At 35.0% G+C, this 20089-nt stretch overlaps 3 protein-coding genes across 3 annotated transcripts; all 3 read left to right on the top strand.

Moving 5' to 3' along the window:
- Window positions 1–9058: 9058 nt before the first annotated feature.
- Window positions 9059–11944, top strand: LOC112717561 (replication protein A 70 kDa DNA-binding subunit C-like). The gene is made up of 12 exons (XM_072204181.1): window positions 9059–9208; window positions 9320–9587; window positions 9674–9770; window positions 9869–9990; window positions 10081–10165; window positions 10266–10398; window positions 10534–10688; window positions 10806–10935; window positions 11033–11233; window positions 11365–11461; window positions 11540–11670; window positions 11822–11944. Exons 1-12 carry the CDS (start codon window positions 9059–9061, stop codon window positions 11942–11944), a joined length of 1692 nt encoding a protein of 563 aa, XP_072060282.1.
- A 3247-nt stretch (window positions 11945–15191) lies between these two features.
- Window positions 15192–17247, top strand: LOC112717560 (uncharacterized). The gene is made up of 4 exons (XM_025769555.1): window positions 15192–15866; window positions 15935–16037; window positions 16160–17088; window positions 17158–17247. Exons 1-4 carry the CDS (start codon window positions 15192–15194, stop codon window positions 17245–17247), a joined length of 1797 nt encoding a protein of 598 aa, XP_025625340.1.
- A 39-nt stretch (window positions 17248–17286) lies between these two features.
- LOC112717559 (uncharacterized) lies at window positions 17287–18959 on the top strand. The gene is made up of 3 exons (XM_025769554.1): window positions 17287–17377; window positions 17491–18443; window positions 18501–18959. The coding sequence occupies exons 1-3, from the start codon at window positions 17287–17289 to the stop codon at window positions 18957–18959; spliced, it is 1503 nt and encodes a 500-aa protein (XP_025625339.1).
- The last annotated feature ends 1130 nt before the right edge of the window (window positions 18960–20089 follow it).

Here is a 20089-nt window from a genome sequence, read left to right as displayed (position 1 = left end):
CAAGTGAGAAGAGAGAGGTTTCAATTCACTTTTTTCTTCAAGTTGAGGTTCTTTTTCATCAAGATCATGAAGTTCATTCTCAACTACTTTCTCTTGTTCACCCTCATGGTCACCCTTTTCTTCAACAATAGGGTAGCACAACTTGTTGTGATCTTCTCTTTGTATCTCTGCTACTACCTCATCAATCACATCACATCGGAGAATGGAGTGCTCTTCGGGTGGGTGTCTCATGGCCTCTTCCAAGTTAAACTTGATTGTCTTGTCATCCACCTTAAATGAATATGTGCCAGTAAAGGCATCCAATTTGAATTTAGAGGTCTTTAAGAAAGGTCTACCAAGAAAAACGGAGGAAGAACTTTTATTCTCCATCAGAGGCAGTTCAAGGATATAGAAATCAATCGGAAACACCAGATCCTTGATTGTCACAAGCACATCTTCCGCTATTCCTACTACGGTGATCACACTCTTGTCCGCTAAGGCAAATTTAGCGGCTGACCTTCTCAATGGAGCTAACTTCAATCTTGCAAATATAGAGAGTGGCATGATGCTAACGCAAGCTCCTAAATCACACATATAGTCATGAAAAGTAACCCCACTAATACAACAAGATACTAAACATGGTCCGGGGTCACTATATTTTTCCGGAATAGGCTTCATCAATGACAAAATGGAACTACCCAAGGACAATGTTTCTAAATCACCAATCTTATCTTTGTGTGTGCACAAGTCCTTAAAAAACTTAGCATACTTCGGAATTTGTTGAATGGCATCAAGAAGTGGGATAGTTACCTCAACCTTCTTGAATACTTGAAGCATGTTTAAATCAAACTTCGGAGTTTTCTTGGCCTTCTTTACCATGGAAGGGAATGGAATAGGAATAGATTCATCCATTATAGCCTTCCTCTTGGGCTCTTTAAGGCTCACTTCTTCCTCCTCCTACTTTGTGTCTACCTCCTCTTCTTCGTGTGGAGCTTCATCAACCACTTCCTCCTCATGAATGTCTTCCATGAACCTAGGAGGTATCTCCTCTAATGTGGTCCCTGACAGTATTGTAATGGCATTGAGGCCGCCCTTTGGGTTTGGAAAGGGTTGGGACGGAAGGTTAGAAAAGCTCGAGGGTTGGTTGGTGTTGTTGGAGGAAGATAAAGCCAACTTTGAATGTATCTCGGTAATGTTGGACAATTGAGCATTAGTGCTATTAAATTGAGCCTTATTGTTCTCTTCCTGTTTGTCCACCGTAGCTCTGAGTCTTTCATGGTTAAGAGCAAGGGTACAGTTGGAATCATCAACGTGGTTGGTAGAAGAGGAAGATGATTGGTTGAATTGTTACCTTTGATGTAGTGCTTGGTATTTGGGGTAGTTGTTTTGGTTTTGATGAGGTGCTTGGTTGTGGTGATTTTGGTTGGCTTGGTGGTTGTTGTTATGATGGTATTGGGATGAAGATTGGTGGTTGTTGTGGTAGTGAGAAGTGGAGTTATTCCATCTTTGATTTTGATTGCTCCCTTGTGCATTGTCCCTCCACCCTTGATTGGAATTATTGCCATGAGAGTAGTTGTTTTGGCCTTGAGAGGGGTAGGGTGGACGATTGTTATAGTTCACATTGGCTATGGCAAGGGTATACTCCTCTTGAATTTGGTGGCATTGGTCGGTGTAATGTGCGATGCTAGAGCATAAACCACATATTCTAGGAGGCCCTTCAAGTTGGAAAACTTGGGGTGGGGCTTGGACGGCTTGGATAGAATAGAACGCCTTTTGTTGCTTGTGCATCTCCGTAAGGATAGTAGTCATATCCCCAAGCACCTTGGTCAAACTTGATTCGGAAGGAGGCGCTTCTACCACACCCTTCAGGAGATTGCTCCTTACTCTTACATGTTGTGTAGCCTCGGCGACACCACCTTATCTTCGCCCATTACCACCGGCGACCATCACCTCCGGCGGTCCTACATTCCATTTCTCTCTTCTTTCTTCCCTTTTTCTTCTTCATTCTCCTCTTTTGTCTTTGTTTGAATTCTTTTCCTCTTAGTTGCATTTATCTAATTTTTTTCATTCCTTCTTAGTTGCATTTTGTTTGATTTGTTCTTGTTTATTTACTTTCTTTCTTTTTCTACTATTCATGGGTGTTGAATTTTGAGTTAGCTCTTGCATTGATGGGTTATTTTGTTATCTTATGACTCCTTTGTGACTATGCGGTATGTTTTGATGGTTGGTATCTCATTTTGGGATGTCACATTTTTGAAATTATTCAATTTGCTTATTGTTTGAATATTGCACACCAAGTTTTTGTTGAAAGGCACCTATGACATTTTTAGTTCATTTTGACTATGCCTTCAATTTGGTGCTCCTTTCTCATTACACTTGCTTTCTTATACCCTACCTCTTCGCTTTCCATCCACTGTCTCAATCCATATGCTTTTCTCAGAGACAGGCGGTAGATTAGTTACACCAGCCTCTATAGCAGCCTACCGTTCTTGCTCAGCCTGAAACATACACTCTTGAAATATATCCTACAATGAGGAAAAATAATTGATAAACTATTATAAGTATCAATAATGCAAAAATTAAGGGGATATGTGAAAAAAATAAGTCCAACATTACAATGAAAGTAAGTTACTTTTGTCTTTTGGGAGTGTTCATCAACCCATTGAGTCCTATCCTCTTTGTGAGTATTAGTGTGCTAAAAAAAACTCATCCATACGTGATGGTCTTCCAAGTGAATGATTCTATATAATGTAACCAAATTATCAACAAATATGAGTGTACAATTGATGATGTATTGAACTAAGAGACACATTTCAAGCACAGTTCGGACAAGGCTTGGAAATACCAATGGAAACAACATCCCCCTGATCATTGGAATAGACTTAAATGTAGCAAGTACAAAGAGAAAAGTCACATTTGAGAACAGGCTGACATTTAAAATAGTAACATTTCTAAATTATTAAGGGATGCAACAAGTGACATGTTAGAGGTGATATTAAACCCCTTTTGCAAGCAGGCTTGGGTAGAATACGATGATAGACTCAGCCACCATCTGCATGTTTGGCAGGATTTTGTGCTCTATCAAGCAAAGCAGTGACAACTAACATAAAACTAGGATTAGTGGGGATGGAAGCAGATTTTACTCCCAATTTCTTTTCTTATATATAATAAACCTTCATGTGACATATTCTGATGATGGCAAGTAGCCACAAGAGACAGATACTCATGCAATTTGAAATAGATAGACATGGAGACTAGCACAGGTTTAGTCACAGAATCTCATCAATGTTATGACTATTTACCAGACACTTCTAAAGCCTAAATTATTAAAAGAATAGGACTTGAATATGTTAACATGTTTTGAAACAGCATAGCAGCATATATAGCTCAATGAATAGGTAAATTTTGATATTATAAAGTATGATGGCAACTGATTGTATAAAGTAACAAAGAGGATTCTATAAGAAACTTACCAAGCGTAACCTCGCTTCGGGAAAAGTGGTGCCTCCTGCAGTGTGAAGGGAGGTATCTCGAGTCGATTTCCTGGCAGCTGTATTTCTCACCTGTAATTGTCTATAGCCATTAGTGTCCTAACGTCTCATCAATTCACCAAGAACTTCTGGTGGGATTCAATATGGATGGGCACCTTTTTTGCGAATGGCATGGAGCATACCTCGCAAGCGCTTGGCAGCCCTAAACCTGCAAGCTTGATAGATATCATCCTCTTCCGTGTCAAGAATATCAAAGCGTTTCTATTTTAAAAAAAGAAATAACAACTTGTTATTATATAATATACTATGATACATATTTACCCTCTACTCTATCCACCATATCTTTTCTAATCTTAATTTATCTAAAAATATTAGGTAGTAGTAGTCTGAATTACTGAAAAATCTTGCAAGTCAAGTAACCAAGAGATTCCAATTCTTATATATAATCTAATATAGAATGGATTTAGTTAAGAATGATGGTGAGGACTAAATAAATAATTATATATAAATCTCTCATACATGTTAACTAAAGTAGCCAGCAAGTCTATATATATATATATTATATGGTATAGTATATAATATGGCATTGAAATTCTAAACAACAACAAATTAAACAGCAGTAATTAATTAATGAGATTAGCATGTATCAACAATAAATTAGCTCTGCATCACGTCTAAATTAAACAGATTATGACATATACTTTAGTGAAAACAGGTGCAGTGAAAACATGCAGGTCCTTAAAAACTCAGCCGTATAATTTTATTGAGTTAATTATTGTAATATAGTAATTAAAATTTACCTTCCACTTTGTCCACCATATTTTTCGAGTATCTTCATCTGCCTCATCAAAATTCAGCCAAGGTTTGTTGTAGTTTTTCTTAAAAACCTTAGAAATACGCTTCAAGCCAGGCTTAGGTGGGTGCCAACTACATCAAAAACAAAAAAAATGATAAAGACATATTACTTAGTAAAAATGAGACATGCTATTCATAAAATTTAAATCAAATAACAAACCATTTGGCACTATCATATCTAAGCTTGGGAACACTTGTGCTAGAGTGACCAGTAGCAGTGGAAGTTCTTTGATGTTGAGTATCTTGGGTACCATTAGATGTGGTTTGTCTTTCCCCATAAGATCTTGCTCGATTGGGAGCTACAATAGTTGGATCACTCTGCACACGATGTGAGGCAGTGTTAAAAGGTTCATTGGCTTGTTGAGTGCATGATCTTGGCACACCCGGAGTAGGCGTCATGTGTATCTGAGGCTCCTGACGAGAGGGGGTAGTAGTAGCAATAGGTGGCGGTCTCCCATTGGTCAGAGCAATCCTATTTGATGATGACTCAACTAGAGTGTATGGATCTGCATGCAAGTCAAGGGGGTGACTGGTAGAAAGCCTAGGCCTCCCTTTTCGGCCTCGGCCACGGCCACAGCCACGGCCGCGATCTCCGTCTCTACCAACCATATTTATTCCAACTTTTCAAATTTTTTGATGTGGGGGCTGCTTCTCAATACTGTATTAAAAGGTAAAACAGAAAATTATGGAAAAGCATTAGATGCCATGAACAATTTATATGCAGAAAAGAAAAGGCTCAATCAGATGCAGAAAAAAAAGGATAAAAGAATGTGGACAATTTATGAGGTACAAAAAGTATAGGTACCATTACAAGTTCTTCCAATTTCTCAAACCTTTTACAAGAAACACATAAATAATGAAACTAGAAAGAAAGAACAAAATACACTAATATAGCACATAACATCTGGTTCTGAAACTAGTTATCTCCTAAATGCATCTATCAAACAATAGATAGCCGTGGTTTCATCTCCGACATGGCCTCCTCTCCGCGTTTCACGCCGGTTCCCATCCCAGGTGGCGCCTCTCCTCCACGATGGCATCCCCTCCACCGTGGCTTCTGCTCTTCAGGGGGTGCATGTGCTCTTCTGTCAACTTGCTGTCATTCGTGCGTTTCATCTCCTTGCTGACGCAACCTACTTTCCCTTTCATCGAGTTTTTCACGCAACCTGCCTTCTCCATCGATTTGTTTGAAGAAGTAATGATTACTTGAAACCCTACGAGCTTTACTTTCTTCTCCTTACTCTGCCCTACGAAGCTCTGTTCAGGAACCCTATTTTCCTGGGACTTTGGTTCGTCGCCGTTCATCCAGCTTAGCCATTTTCCAGTGGATGGACAAATGGAAGATCTTCGATCAATCAATCAGGTGGCTTCAAACCTATTTTCCTCTTCATACTTTTTCTTTCGCTTCATTGTGTAGTTTCTTCTGATCAATCTTGGTTACTGTTGCAGGGTTAACCCAGATTCAATTGTCTAGGGTTTGAGAAATTCCAAATTATGCAAAATGTGATCATTTTTTGTATCTGTTCCATGGTTAACCGAAATTCTATTGTCTAGGGTTTCTGAAATTTATAATTGTGCAAATTCTGATCATGTTTGCTATCTGTTCGATGGTTAGGCGAGATTGTAATGTGTAAGGTTTTGTGAAATTTCTAATTTTGCAAATTTGGATCCTTTTTGGTATCTGTTTCAGTGTTATTCCAGATCTTATTGTGTAGGGTTTCTGAAAATTGTAATTTGGAAGTTGTGTATGTGACTTGGTTTGTCTGTGGGTTCATGTTGTTGGTTACATTTCTTTCCCAGTTGTTGTTAACGTTGAGCATGGTCTATGAATGTTTTTCATCTTCTTCATTTCCTTCTTTAGAATTTCATGTGATTATCAATTCTGCTATTTCTAATCCCTTTGAATTGTTTGCAATGAATGTAGCAATTTATAAGTTTTTCTGCATTCAGAATCAAAATTCTCTTACTTATGTTTGATGTAAAATTTTATGAAGAACTTAAATAATTATAATGGACAAATCTATTGAGTTTTTATACTATTTTCTCTATTCAGATTCCTCTTTTGTTATTTGTATTTGATTTTAAATTTTATGAAGCACTCTCATAATTATATTGAGAGTAGACCTATTGAATGGGATATTCAAATTTCATGAATCTATTTTTATTCTTTAATTTTATGTATATTCAACGAATCTATTAAGTTTAGATCAAGTGATTTGGTGGTTACTTGTGGGCTGTGTGAATCATGATGAAGGAATTAGTTTTCTACCTAATCTGTTCTATTGGTAGTGATGTGATTGACAAGAATTGATGTATAGCTTGCTGGTTATACCTTTAAATAGTTTGATTTGATTTTCCACTCCCATTCAATTTTTTTGCACTCCGAATTGCATCCTCTACTGTTCAAGTCTTGCTTTTCCATTTCAATTATGATTAAATAATCCCATTAATGGATCTTTCCCTTTTTTTTAGGTATGTCCATCAAATCCATTAAGTTTACCTATTATGAATTGCTGGTTACATGTGGGTTGTGAGAATCATTATCAAGGAATTGGTTTTGTAGCAAATGTATTCTATTGGTGGTTATGTGATTGACAATTTTTTATTCATATTTGTGTATATTTTTTTTCAGTTTATCTGTATACTTTTTTTCCCAATTCATTTGTTGTTTCCAATGTATGGCTACTTAAGACATTTACCAACTCTGAATGCCATGAGTACAATGATTTTTTTGGGTAGTTGAATACTTCCTTCGCTATGGTGAAATGACATGTAGGTGTACTGTAGCATGTATGGTTTGAATTGGCCCCTATCTCTTGATTTCTTGAAAGTTTCACTTGTTCTTGCTGTTTTTGTGTTTGTTCAGGTCTTGCTGTTTTCCGTGCATTTCCATATTCAATTTGAATTAAAAAAGGTGAACCTCTATCATACAAGTATAACTAATTATGATGCATTTGTGTGCTTCATTTAATTATCTCCAAAGTAGACCCATTAAATCCTATATATCAATTGATGAATCTATTTTTAATCTCTTACTTTGTATATATTCAACAAATCCATTTAGTTTTTATACTATTTTCTGTATTCAGGATCATGTTCTTTCATTTTATATTTGATTTCAAATTTTATGAAGTACTCTCATAATTATATTGAGAGTAGATCCATTGAATGCAATATTAAAATTTCATGAATCTATTTTTATTTTTTTATTTTCTGTATATTCAACAAATCTATCAAGTTTACATCAGGTGAATTGGTGGTTGCATGTGGGTTGTGTGAATCATGATGAGGGAGTGGGTTTTGTACCTAATATGTTCTATTGGTAGTCATGTCATTCACAGAAATTGATGTCTAGCTGGCTGGTAGTTCCTTTATATAGTTTGCTTTGATTTTAGGTCAATTTCATTCCATTTTTTTCTTGTTTGTATAAAAGAACTTTTTGACTAACAAGGAATTCCCTGCTCCAAATACCTATACCATGATTAGGTTATCTTCCCTTGAAGATCTGTTCTGCACAGAAAATGATGTTCTGCCATACATTGTTCACTGAAAATGTGTGTATCCGTATCAAGGTATGGGATTTCTATCTATTTGGTTAGTAGTGATGTGATTGATAGAAAGGAAGAGGCTTTCTCACAATCAGATGGCATCTCTCCATTATTTGTGTTACTAGGGAATTCTCTTCTAGGTAGTGTATTTGATGAGTGGTGATGTGATTGATACCAATTGATTGATAGCTTCTTAGTGATTTATTTGGATTTTGAAGAAACCTTTTGTTTGTCATGTCATTTGCATTTGAATTCTTTATTGGTTATGCAAAGAGTGCTGTATATTTCCCCTGTTGTATAAAAGTATTGCTGATTGTTATGAATTATTGTGCTTCTTTGATAAAGGAATATGATTTTGCCACTCTCATTCAAGTTTTGCCTTCCGAATTCCATTCTGTCCTGTTCAGGTCTTGACAGAAATTGATGTATAACCTGCTGATCATTTGTTTATTTATTCAGTTCAATTGAATTGCATTACATTTTTTGGTGTTTGTGAAAAAAAAAATTTAGATATCAGCTGGTCTTCCCATGAAAATGTTTACTGCACATACAATAAGGTTGTGCTATATATTCTTCATTAGAAATTTCTGAATAAGTATCAACCTATGAGGTTTCAATCTCACGCATTTCCTAAATGTTGATGTGATTGATAGATTTTTATTGATGTTTGTGTATACTTTCTTTTTCCATTGATTTGCTATTTCCAATGTATCCCTACCTAGGACATTTACCAACTCTCATTGCCATGAGTAGAATCATTGTTTGGGGTAGTTGATGATTGTCTTCCCTATGGTGTAATGATATTTAGGTGCACTGTAGTAGGTATGGTGTCATATCTCATTTTTTGCTCCCTATTTCTTGATTTCTTGAAACTTTCACTTGTTTTTCCTTTTTTTTGTGTTGGTTCAGGTTTTGCTCCTATGATTAGTTGTCTCTATGCCATTGAATGGAGATGCATGTGGACTCAGATTTCGTTTTCCCTCCATTTCCATCCTCAACTTGAATTCAAAAAAAGTGAGCTTGTGTCTTGGTTTTTTTCTATAAAAGGATTGTTGGTGGACCACATTTAATGTACAAACATTCTGCTCTGTTCTATTTCCTCCTAAGCTCTATCTATTTCAGAATTTTTCTGTTTTCATTTTGATCTATTTCATCAACTGTGTTTATCTCTCTTTTTTTACTATAATGCCTCCTCTATTTGATATGATTTCTAAGATGCATCCTCCTAGAGAGGCTTGGAGGCTAAAAGTTAGGGTTCTAAGGCTTTGGGTTGTACCTTCTTTTGGTAACCATGAGGTTCCTAACTCAATGGAGATGATTCTCCTTGATGAGCATGTTAGCCCCTATTAAGTTCTCTTTTAAATATGGCGTTACTTGTTTTTTAAATTTACAAGTTTAAATTATGTGTTTCACTAATCTGATTTTGTTCTTTTGTTGGATTTCTAGTGTGGAAAAATAGAAGCTACAGTTAAGAAACCACTCCTTAATAGGTTTAGGGATCTTGTAGTTGAGGGTCAAGTTTATAGAATGGCATACTTTACTGTTGTGTCAAATCATGGTAGTTATAGAGCAACTTCTCATGAATTCAAATTGGTTTTCTTTCACCAAACCACTGTTGTAGCTGTTGATGAAGATGTTATCCCTAAGACTTATTTCAACATGTTTCCTTTTTCTGATCTACTGAATATGACCGAAGATTATGATTTTTTAGTTGGTGTGTCTATCTTCTTTGTCTGCTATTATTTAAGTTTTTTTAACAGATGCTTTGAATATTTAATAGGTTTTATTTATTTGGAATAGATGTTATTGGTCTTTTAACTTCAGTGGGAGAAGAGAAAGAATATGCAAAAGAGGGGAAAATTGTGAAAATGATTGTGCTGGAATTAACTTCCAAAGAGTATGTTGATTGAGTCATTCCTGCTGGTTTCTGTTTATGTTTTAATCACTTTTTCTCCTTATTTTCTGTTTCATTGTTTGTTATGTTTTGAGTTTCAGTCTTACCTTGCGATGTGCATTGTTTGGGGACTATGTTAATCAAGTAAATAATTTTCTTGCCTCTGGCTATGTGGAGCAGCCTGTTGTAGTCATTCAACTTGCAAAAATCAAGTTCTTTAGGGGTACATTGTTTGTTTTATGTACATCTCATTACTGCTCTAGGTGTTGTCTCCAATAAACCTTTGCTTAACTCTTTCTTTGTTCCTGTGTAGGTCAAGAAGGCCTTCAAAATGTGATATATGCCACCCAAATGTTATTTAATCCTGATCTTCCTGAAGTTGTTGAGTTCAGGCAGAGGTTAGGATGGTTTATTTTGTTGGTTTTTTATTATATTCTTTATTTACAGCCAATCTGCGCTAACAAGTACAAGTATTACCATAATTTTTTTTTCTTTTAGTATGATTGAGCAAGGGGTGAATGGTACCCAGCCACTATTTATTGCAAAAGAGGGTAAAGTTGTGTCCTTGGAAGATGATTTCATGCGTTTAACTAGAAAATGCACCATTGAAGAGCTTCAAGATAAGAATCAGGTTGTCTTCTTTTGAGTTAGTTGTGTTTATGTTTATTTTATGCACAAATGAACTGAAAAATAAAATCAAACAACAATTTCCATATCTGATTTTTCATTCATATTGTTAACAAATTCTGAAATGCTATTTGGATAGGAGGGTTCTTTTATCATTTTTGGTATAATCCAAGGTATTGTTGAGGATGGAGGCTGGTGGTATTCTGCTTGTGTATGTGAAAAGGGTATCTATACTCATAATGGTGCATATTACTGTGATTTCTGTTTGAAGCACGTAACCAATGTCACTCCAAGGTCAGAAATTTTGTTCAAAATGTATTTTTATTTTGTCTTGTGGATTGTTTGTAAATATAATGTTTCTTGGTATTATTTTTTTGAATCATTGTGTCCCTTTTTTTTCCATCTATTCAGATTTAAACTTAAAATAACAGTTGAAGATCATAGTGGGGAGGGTATTTTCCTTCTCTTTGATCGTGAGGCATCTTATTTGCTTAAGAAATCATGTGCTGACTTGTTTAGTGAGGTTCAAAGAGATGCAAGTGTATGTACTTACTTTGTCTTTTGTGTGTTGTTCAGTTTATGGGATGTGATATTTGTTATTTAAACTCTGTATTTCCTATGTATTACTTTCAAAATAGCTTGTATGTGGGGATACTTATCCTCCCATTTTCCAAGGGCTCATTGGAAAGAAGTTACTATTGAAGGTTGATACCAAAGGTGTCCCACATGATACATTTTATGGAACTTTCCGAGTTAGGAGAATATGTGATGATCCCACCATTATTACCATGTTTGAACTTCCCAATTATGATGCTGATGACGAGTCTACTCCAAAAAAAGTTACATATTCTTATAATTATCCTTAGATTGTGTAAATTCATGTTTTGTTCTTTCTTTCTTTTTATATTCTGTTTTGGTGTTTTTTTCTTATGGTGTAATGTATCTTTAAACTCTTACGCCATGTGAATAGGAGCCTGATTTACACAAATCTGTCCTGTTTGGAAAAGGGGATATTGATATTAAGGAGGAGTCATCAAAGACTTGTATAAAAAGTGAAAAAGTTGCTGGTGAGTCTTGTGGGATTTTATCTAAATCCCCAGTTCTTATAGATTTTCTTGCTGAAAAATAGCCTGCTGTTTCTGGAGGGTCTGAGTTTGCTGCCTTGATTAATGGTGAAGATGGGAAAGATGAGAAAACACCGACCAATGATACTGTTAGTGATGATCTTTCTGCTGAACTGGATATATTGCTTAGTTCACCAGAAAAGGAAACTCAAGTTCTGTTATATAAATTTTTTTCTCTTCATATGTGTGCTGTTTCTAAATGGATTTTGCAATCTTGAGTGACTTTCATAGGTTTTATTATTTTGTTTGTCATTGGAGGTGCTGTCCCATGTTTTCCATGTACGTTGCTAATATGGAGAAAAGCTTACTCATGACAATGATGTTGTCACCTCCAAGGGCAAGAGGAATTTGAATCCCCAATTTGAAGAAGCGGCTACTGTTGCAGATGGGCGTGGGTCCAAGGTTGCCAAGGTTAATAGGGTGTGATTGAAGGTGTTGAATTGAGCTGCTGTGTTTAGGTGTAGGTATTTTATATAGTATATTTACAAGTGATTAAGAATGCTTGTGATTCCAAATAGATCGAAATGTAATCATGCTGGCTGGATGCTATTTTGGTTTGACTTTTTTGGATTGTGTCCAACAAATAGGATTATCAGATATAGGGGTTTTCCTTTTGTGTTGGGTCCGGTTATGTGTCAATTTTGTGTATTCTCAACCCCTTTTTTTTGTAAAGTGACTTTGCTAGGGATTGGACACATTTTCAATGTTGTAGCCTGTTTAGGTTACATACTAGGATAGGTTGTCAAATATTGGGATCCTCCTTATCAAAGGAGAGATAGCCATATGTAATTGTTCATATCACTATCAATATTTTCATGAAATGCAGCAGTTTTTAATTTTTATTTGTTTATTGTTGTAAAACTTTATCTTTTCATGTCAATTAGTTATTGGTGTTGATTAGAATACTTTATTTTGTTTGCTTTTCTCCCTTATCAAAGCTTTGTATGGTTATGTAAGTTCTTTCTTGGTGTGTTTAGCTTTTATAAAGTAAACTCCAACACTTACTCCCGCAAAAAAAGATAGAAAGTTTGTCGGTGAATATATTAATCATTTGTTTTCCTATCGACCCCCTTTTTTTTTAATACATGTTTTCTCATGGGTACTTAACAATGTTGATGCCTTTTTTGCAATGAATTAGGGGTAGTTTTTGTGGTTTGTGTTCCAAACTCGTTTTTTTAGTAGGTGTAACAAAGATGTCTTAGAATTCTGTTCTTGATAGAGAATATAGGAGAAATTCTTTGAAAAGAAAGCGAACACAAAGTCACAATCGAAATGCAAGAGGTCTGTATTGATTTTACTTTTTTGATATTTTTAGTATTTTGGTCTAATTTTCAATGATTTTATATCCATTGGAGTCTTTGTAATTTTGTTCCTTTTCTAATGTTTTAGAGGTGCTCCATTCCTCGACGCCTGTTGTTTCTTTGAATGATTATTCGGGTAATTTTTGTTGTTCTATCTATATTTTTGCAGTTAATCCTTATGTTTGTAATAATTTATCTGTTTATTTTATATGTTTCCAATGTTTTGTGTTCATTTTTATCTTTTAGAAAATTTAGTTGACGTGTCCCAGAATGTTTACCAGAGTTCAACTTTTATTTTGTCAGGTACAATAATATCTTTAATTATTCTATCACTGTCTAATTTTGTTTTTGTTAAATTATATTTTAAGGTCTTTTGGTTTATATGTAATAACACATTTGTTTGTTGATTTACTATTGTTTTTTTGCAGTTTTATACCTAAAAGGTTTGATTTAAGTATTATTCAGTCATACAATTCCAAATTAAATATATTAGGAGATTTCTGTACTTGATCTTTTTTTAATTTAATATCTCACTTAGTACCGTACGAATAAATTCACTTAGTACCATATCAATAATTGCATACTAAAAAAAATAATTACTCTCTTGGTCCTCTAAATTTTTGAAATTTTCTGTTAGGTGCATATAATATCTTTTTTGTTTCAATCATATCCCTCAAACAAAATTCCTTTTTTTAATTAGGCCACTATTGGTATTGATTTGCTCAATTGTATCAGGATGTATTTACAACAAAAAAATATGGTTCATGGATTCAATTAAAAGAAAAACAAAGCTTTTGCAGCGAATTAAGAAAAAAAAATGGTGTAATGACTCAATTCAAATAAGAAAGAAAAAAGGGAGTTCCTTAAAAAATTTGGAAAATGCTATGCATCAATAGAGTCATTAAAGTCTAAAAAAACACAAGATGAATCTAATTGTGATTTGGATTATTTAATTCGAACTTACATAATTAGTATGAGTAATTAAAATAATGAAACAAAGTCTATTCTAACATTAAAAAAAAAACAAACTCTTCTTGAATATGCATTAGGCTTTATGTACATTTTGTTTTTTTAGTAAATCAATGTTAATTCAGATTGTTTTTTGTAGTTTATTACATTTTTAATGTTCAATTTTTATGCTGATTATTAAATAATTAATTCATTTCTTATTTCATCATGAATTTTTTTATATTTGGTTGTTAAATATATATTTACATAAATTTCTTTTAATTTAAATTAAAATGGATGATATAGACCACTCAGAAATATATGATTCTTCGATAAATTCATTAAGTCAAGTTGCTTCTGTTATTGATCATCCTCTGTTCTTGCAAAGTGAGATACAAGGTACGCTCTCTTTCTTAAATCATCTATTATTCAAGAAAACTCAAATAAAAATCTTATTTAGTTAGTTTTAAAAGATTCTATTGTGCTTCCGTGATGAGATATTATTCAGGCAGTGTAAAATAGAAATAGTGTTTTCTTATATATTCTTCTTACAAAATTTAAACTTGTCAAGTATTTATTATATATTATATTAATAAGCTAATGGTTTATTCATTTTATGTTCAATCTATTTCATGGCATCTAATTGAGATAAAAAAAATTTTTTATTGTTATGCATGTTTTTTTCTGCTTTATCTTTACCAGGTTGTCTTGATGTTGGTGATCCTAACTATGAATGCTTAATCTGTGGGGTGTGTTTCTGGTTATCAGAACGTGTTGAAAGAGATTCTACAATTAGTCGTCCTGTTTTTACTGTTTGTTGTTCAAAAGGGAAAATTCAATTACCTTATCTTCGAAAGCCCCCAGATCTGTTATATAATTTGATTAATGGATGTGATATGAAGAGTTTTTATTTCCAAAAAAATATTCGATCCTATAACAGTATGTTTGCGTTCACGTCTCTTGGTGGTAAGGTATTGGATTTAATGAATGATGGGAGTGGTCCACCGCAGTTTATAATAACTGATCAAAATTATCATCGGATTGGAAGTTTGCTCCCGGATCCTGGTCAGAAGCCTAAATTTGCGCAATTATATATATATGACACTCAGCATGAGATAATGCATAGGCAGGGAATCTTTCGGTATGTGTGTTTGAAGTTTTGTTGTTAAGTTTTTTTATTCTATTTCCTTGATGTTTTAATGTTATTTGCATTGAAAAACACGTTTATATCTGTCATTGCATAGTTATATTGTGTTTTATTCCCGTTATAATGTGTTATTAATCATTTTTTATTGATAATGATTTATCAAAACATGTTGAAATTGTATTCTGTGTGGTTTTTAAATATATTTTTGTGGTTAATGTATATTTGTTTTAGGCAAACATCTGAGATAGATAAATAATTGATAATTGAGTTATTGCAAATGATCGATACTCATAATGTCATAGCACAGTCATTTCGAAGAGTCAGAGAATTCTATCAGTATCATCCATCCGAGATATTCTCTTTGAAGTTGTATTCGCATAGGAAGGTCGATCGAAGAAATTACAATACTCCCTCTTGTGATGAAGTTGCTGCTCTGATTGTTGAAGATTTTGATTCGTCGGATCATGGTCATGACATTATTGTTCGATCTACTGCTAGTCAGTTGCAACGTATCTATGAAACTCATGCTCTGTATTGGCCTTTACAGTATCCGTTGTTGTTTCCATATGGCGAGGATGGTTACCAGTTGAATATTCGATATCGAGGTCAACAGGAGGGATATGTCCCTGGAAGAAGAACAAGGGTTTCTCACAGGGAATTCATATGTTTTCGTTTGCAGATTAGGGAGCAAGAAGATGGAATTATTCACAAGTGTAGGCGATTATTTCAACAATTTTTTGTTGACTGTTTCACGATGATTGAGTCCCAAAGGTTGTATGAGATTAGAATGAAGCAAAGTACAATTAGAGGAGAAGTGCTCCAAGGAATAAAAGAGGCTATGCGTCGTGGTGATGACGAAGCTTCTTCAATTGGACACGAGTCATCTTGCCTTCTTCGTTCACTGGTGGTAGACGTTATATGTTTAATCGTTGTCAGGATGCGATGGCAATCTGTAAACATTTTGGCTATCCAGATTTATTCCTTACTATTACGTGTAATCCAAATTGGTCTGAATTTCAGCGGTTCACGGAGCGAGAGCAAATTCCCATCGCTGATCGTCCTGATATCTCTTGCCGGGTTTTTCATGCTAAGTTGAAATGCCTACTAAGCGATCACAAGGAAGGTGTATTTTTTGGTCCACTTAATGCAGATATGCTCCTTTCTTGCTTAGCATTTCAATCTCTGTCTGTTGTTTTTGTAGATGTAGTTGTCTGGCTTCTTTATGAATTTTTTTGTATTTTTTAGATATGTATACTATTGAGTGCCAAAAAAGAGGTCTACCGCATGCACACATGTTACTATGGCTTAACGGGGAAAGCAACTTACAAAGTGTTGAAACTGTTGATGAATTCATCTGTGCCGAACTACCCAATCCACAGAAATTTCCATCTCTTTATAATGTTGTCACCAAGTACATGATCCATGGTCTTTGCGATCTTCTTAGACCGAGTTCTCCCTGCATGAAAGATGGTAAGTGCTCAAAATTTTATCCGAAAAGATTTGTTGATCAAACGAGCTTTGATGAAGATGGCTATCCGTTTTATAGACGTCGTAATATGGGTGTGACAGTGAAGATCAACAACGTTGATATTGACAACAGATTTGTTGTGCCTTATAATCCACTGCTGTTAATGAAATATCAAGCTCACATAAATCTTGAGTTCTGTAACAAGTCAAATGTCATCAAGTATCTTTTTAAGTATATCAATAAGGGTCCGGATCGGGTCACTGCAACTGTTGGAGAAACATATAATGTTGGTGAATCTTCTCAGGTGGTTGATGAGATCAAGCAGTATTATGATTGTCGTTATTTATCACCATCTGAATCCATGTGGAGAAATTTTGCTTATGATATTCATCATAGATGGCCGTCAGTACAGAGGTTGACTTTTCACTTGCCAAATCAGCAGCATGTTGTATTCGATGATGCTGATATCACTACTCATGTTTATTTGCGCAACAAAGATTTGCTGATGATGTTTACGGCTTGGATGATGGTCAACAGGCGGTTCCCGGATGGGCGGTCTTTAACATATGTGGAATATCCAGGAAAATTTGTCTACTGTTCGAACAGTAGGGAATGGAAGCCGAGACAGAGGGGATTTTCAATTGGAAGATTGAGTTTCCCTCATCCCGCAGCTGGTGAACTTTTCTATATGCGGATGCTTTTGAATGTGCAGAAAGGTTGTACCAGTTTTTGAAGTATAAGAACCGTGAATGGTGTTACTTATGATACATTTCAGGAGGCATGTTCTGCGATGGGATTCTTGATAGATGATAAGGAGTATGTTTCTGCTATTAAGGAAGTCGTCGAGGTAGCGTTCGCTGCATAGCTAAGGAGGTTTTTTGTGATGTTGTTGTTATCTGGTTCCATGGGAAGGCCTTTGTCAGTTTGGGAACAAACTTGGGCTTATTTGTCTGATGATATTCTTTATCGCAGAAGGCATGAGCTGCAATATCCTGGTAAGAATTTTGTTCATTGTGATTTTATTATATGACAAGTAGGCACACACGGACACAGACACTACAGAAATTATATTATCGTGCTAATATTTATTAATTATCGTTAAACATAGATCTAACGATGAGTCAGGATGAGTTGCAAACATTTTTTTTGTTTGAGATTGAGAAACTATTGCAGAGTAATGGAAAATCATTGAGAAATTATGCTGGCATGTCGGTTCTTAATAACTGTTTAGTCTCTCAATTTAGCAACTTGATGCTGCTGCGTGAGTTGCAATATGACACTGTTTCTTTGACTCGTGAGCATGATGCAAATGTCTTAAAGTTAAATGAAGAACAGAGGGTGGTCTATGATAAAATTATTGATTGCGTCTCAAATAAGAGGCACAGATTCTTTTTTGTGTATGGGTTTGGTGGCACTGGAAAAACTTTTTTATACAGGGATTTGTCGGCTAGATTGCGATCTGAGAAAAGGATTGTTATAAACGTTGCTTCTAGTGGTATTGCTTCTCTATTGTTACCTGGTGGTAAGACGGCTCACTCTATGTTCAATATTTCTGTTGAGCTGACTGAAGATACTGTTTGTCGGATTAAGAAGGATAGTGCAAAAGCTGAGGTAGTCCGATTGGCCGATTTGATTATTTGGGATGAGGCACCGATGACTATCAAATTGGTATTTGAAGCACTCAATAGGACGTTACGTGATATAATGGTTTCGGTCTCTGATAGGAATAAAGATTTACCTTTTGGTGGGAAGGTGGTTGTTCTCGGTGGTGATTTCAAGCAGGTCTTGCCAGTTATTCCTAAAGGTTCTCGTGCTGAGATTGTCATGGCTTCGATAAATTCTTCTGTCCTCTGGAAATATTGCGAAGTTTTGTGTTTGACGAAAAATATGAGGTTAACAATAGGATCAGAACTATCAACTCCTCAGGAGCTAAAGTCATTTTCAGATTGGGTACTTCAAATCGGTGAAGGTCGATGTGGAACAGTGGTTAATGATAAAATTTTTGTTGATATTCCTTCTGATCTAATCATTCATGTCTTGGAAAATCCAGTGGAAGATATTGTAAATACAATCTATCCAAATTTGGTTCAGAATTTTTGTGATCCAAGTTTTTTCTAGGATAGGGCAATTTTGGCTCCAACTGTTGACAATGTTGAAGAGATAAACAATTATATAGTTGACTTGTTGTCCGGGGAGGAGAAAAATGATCTCAGTGCTGATTTGATATGTGGTAGTGATGTCTATTCTGATGTTGATGTTAATTGGATAAATGTTGAATTCTTGAATCAGATTAGGTGTTCTGGTCTACCTAATCATTCGTTGAAGTTGAAAATAGGCGTGCCTATTATTTTGTTGAGGAATATTGATCCAGCTGGGGGTTTGTGTAATGGGACCCGACTTGTTGTGCGAGATTTAGGGAGAAATGTGATCAGTGCGGATATTGTTTCTGGTAGCAATGTTGGGGATAAAGTTTTTATCAGTAGAATGAATATGATTCCCAGTGATACGGTTATACCGTTTAAATTCCAACGCCGTCAGTTTCTGATTTTTTTGTCGTTTGCGATGACAATGCGATGACAATAAACAAAAGCCAGGGTCAGACATTATCAACAGTCAGGTTGTTCTTGCGTCGTCCTGTGTTTTGTCACGGTCAACTTTATGTAGCTATTTCTCGAGTTAAGAATAGAAATGGTCTTAACATTTTACTTTGTGATGGTGAATTATTTGATCCTATCAGGACTGAAAACGTTGTATTTACAGAAGTTTTTGATAAGATATAATGTAGTTTCTTTTTATACATTCCAATCTTATCTGTGTAATTTATAGTTTTATTTTGGACTATGTTTTCTTTAGAGAGGGACAGTTTCTTTGGGGTATGTGTAAAATTGTCTCAACCATTTTGTCTGCATTAGATGCAACAATTTTTATGAACTGTTAGATTCTATTAAATGAAAATTAAAGGATCTTATGAAAGAAGAGTATTCATACAATTTATAAATATAGAATATATTACTGTATATTAGCATACGGATGGTTTCATCTCTGATGTGGAGAGCTATCCGTGTTTCAGGCCCGCAGACATCCAAGCTGGGCGTTCTTCTCCACCGTGACTTCTCCTCAGGAAGGGTGTATGTTCTCCTCTTTGCTTTCACTGTCGGTTGTTTTTTCTTGCGATTCCATAACGTAAGCCCCTTTTTTCGCGGATTTAGTTGATCAAGTAATCATCAAATTGAACCCAAGCCCCTTTGTTTTCATCTCTTGATTTACTACCTTCTGCCCTACCAAATGTTGTGTACAGCCTCTGTTTCTTCGGTCTTTAGTTCCTTGTCATTCATTGCAGGTTAAGGATTTTCCCGTAGAGTCTCAAATAGAAGATCTGCAAGCAATCAATTAGGTACACTCTTCTGGTCCCTTTACTTCCAAACCTATTTTCGTCTTCACTGTTTTGCTTTTTGTTCGTTGTGTATATCCTTGTGATCAAATTTCGTATCTCCTACACTGTTAATCCAGGTTTTACTGTCTAGGTTTTTTGAATCTGCTAATTTGTGAATTGTCTATTTCGGTTCGTATGTTTATGGGTAGATGTTCTTTTTTACGGTTTTTGGAAGTTGATGTTAATTTGAATATGGTCTATCAATTGGATTCATCTTCTTCATCTTCATTGTCTGCAATTTCGTGTTAATTACATTATCATTTTTGCTTTTGTT

This window comes from Arachis hypogaea, chromosome 10 (assembly GCF_003086295.3).
Source record: "Arachis hypogaea cultivar Tifrunner chromosome 10, arahy.Tifrunner.gnm2.J5K5, whole genome shotgun sequence".
NCBI classification, from domain to species: Eukaryota; Viridiplantae; Streptophyta; class Magnoliopsida; order Fabales; family Fabaceae; genus Arachis; species Arachis hypogaea.
The sequence above is the reverse complement of the archived record's forward strand: the minus strand, read 5'-3'. Positions and strand labels throughout refer to the sequence as shown.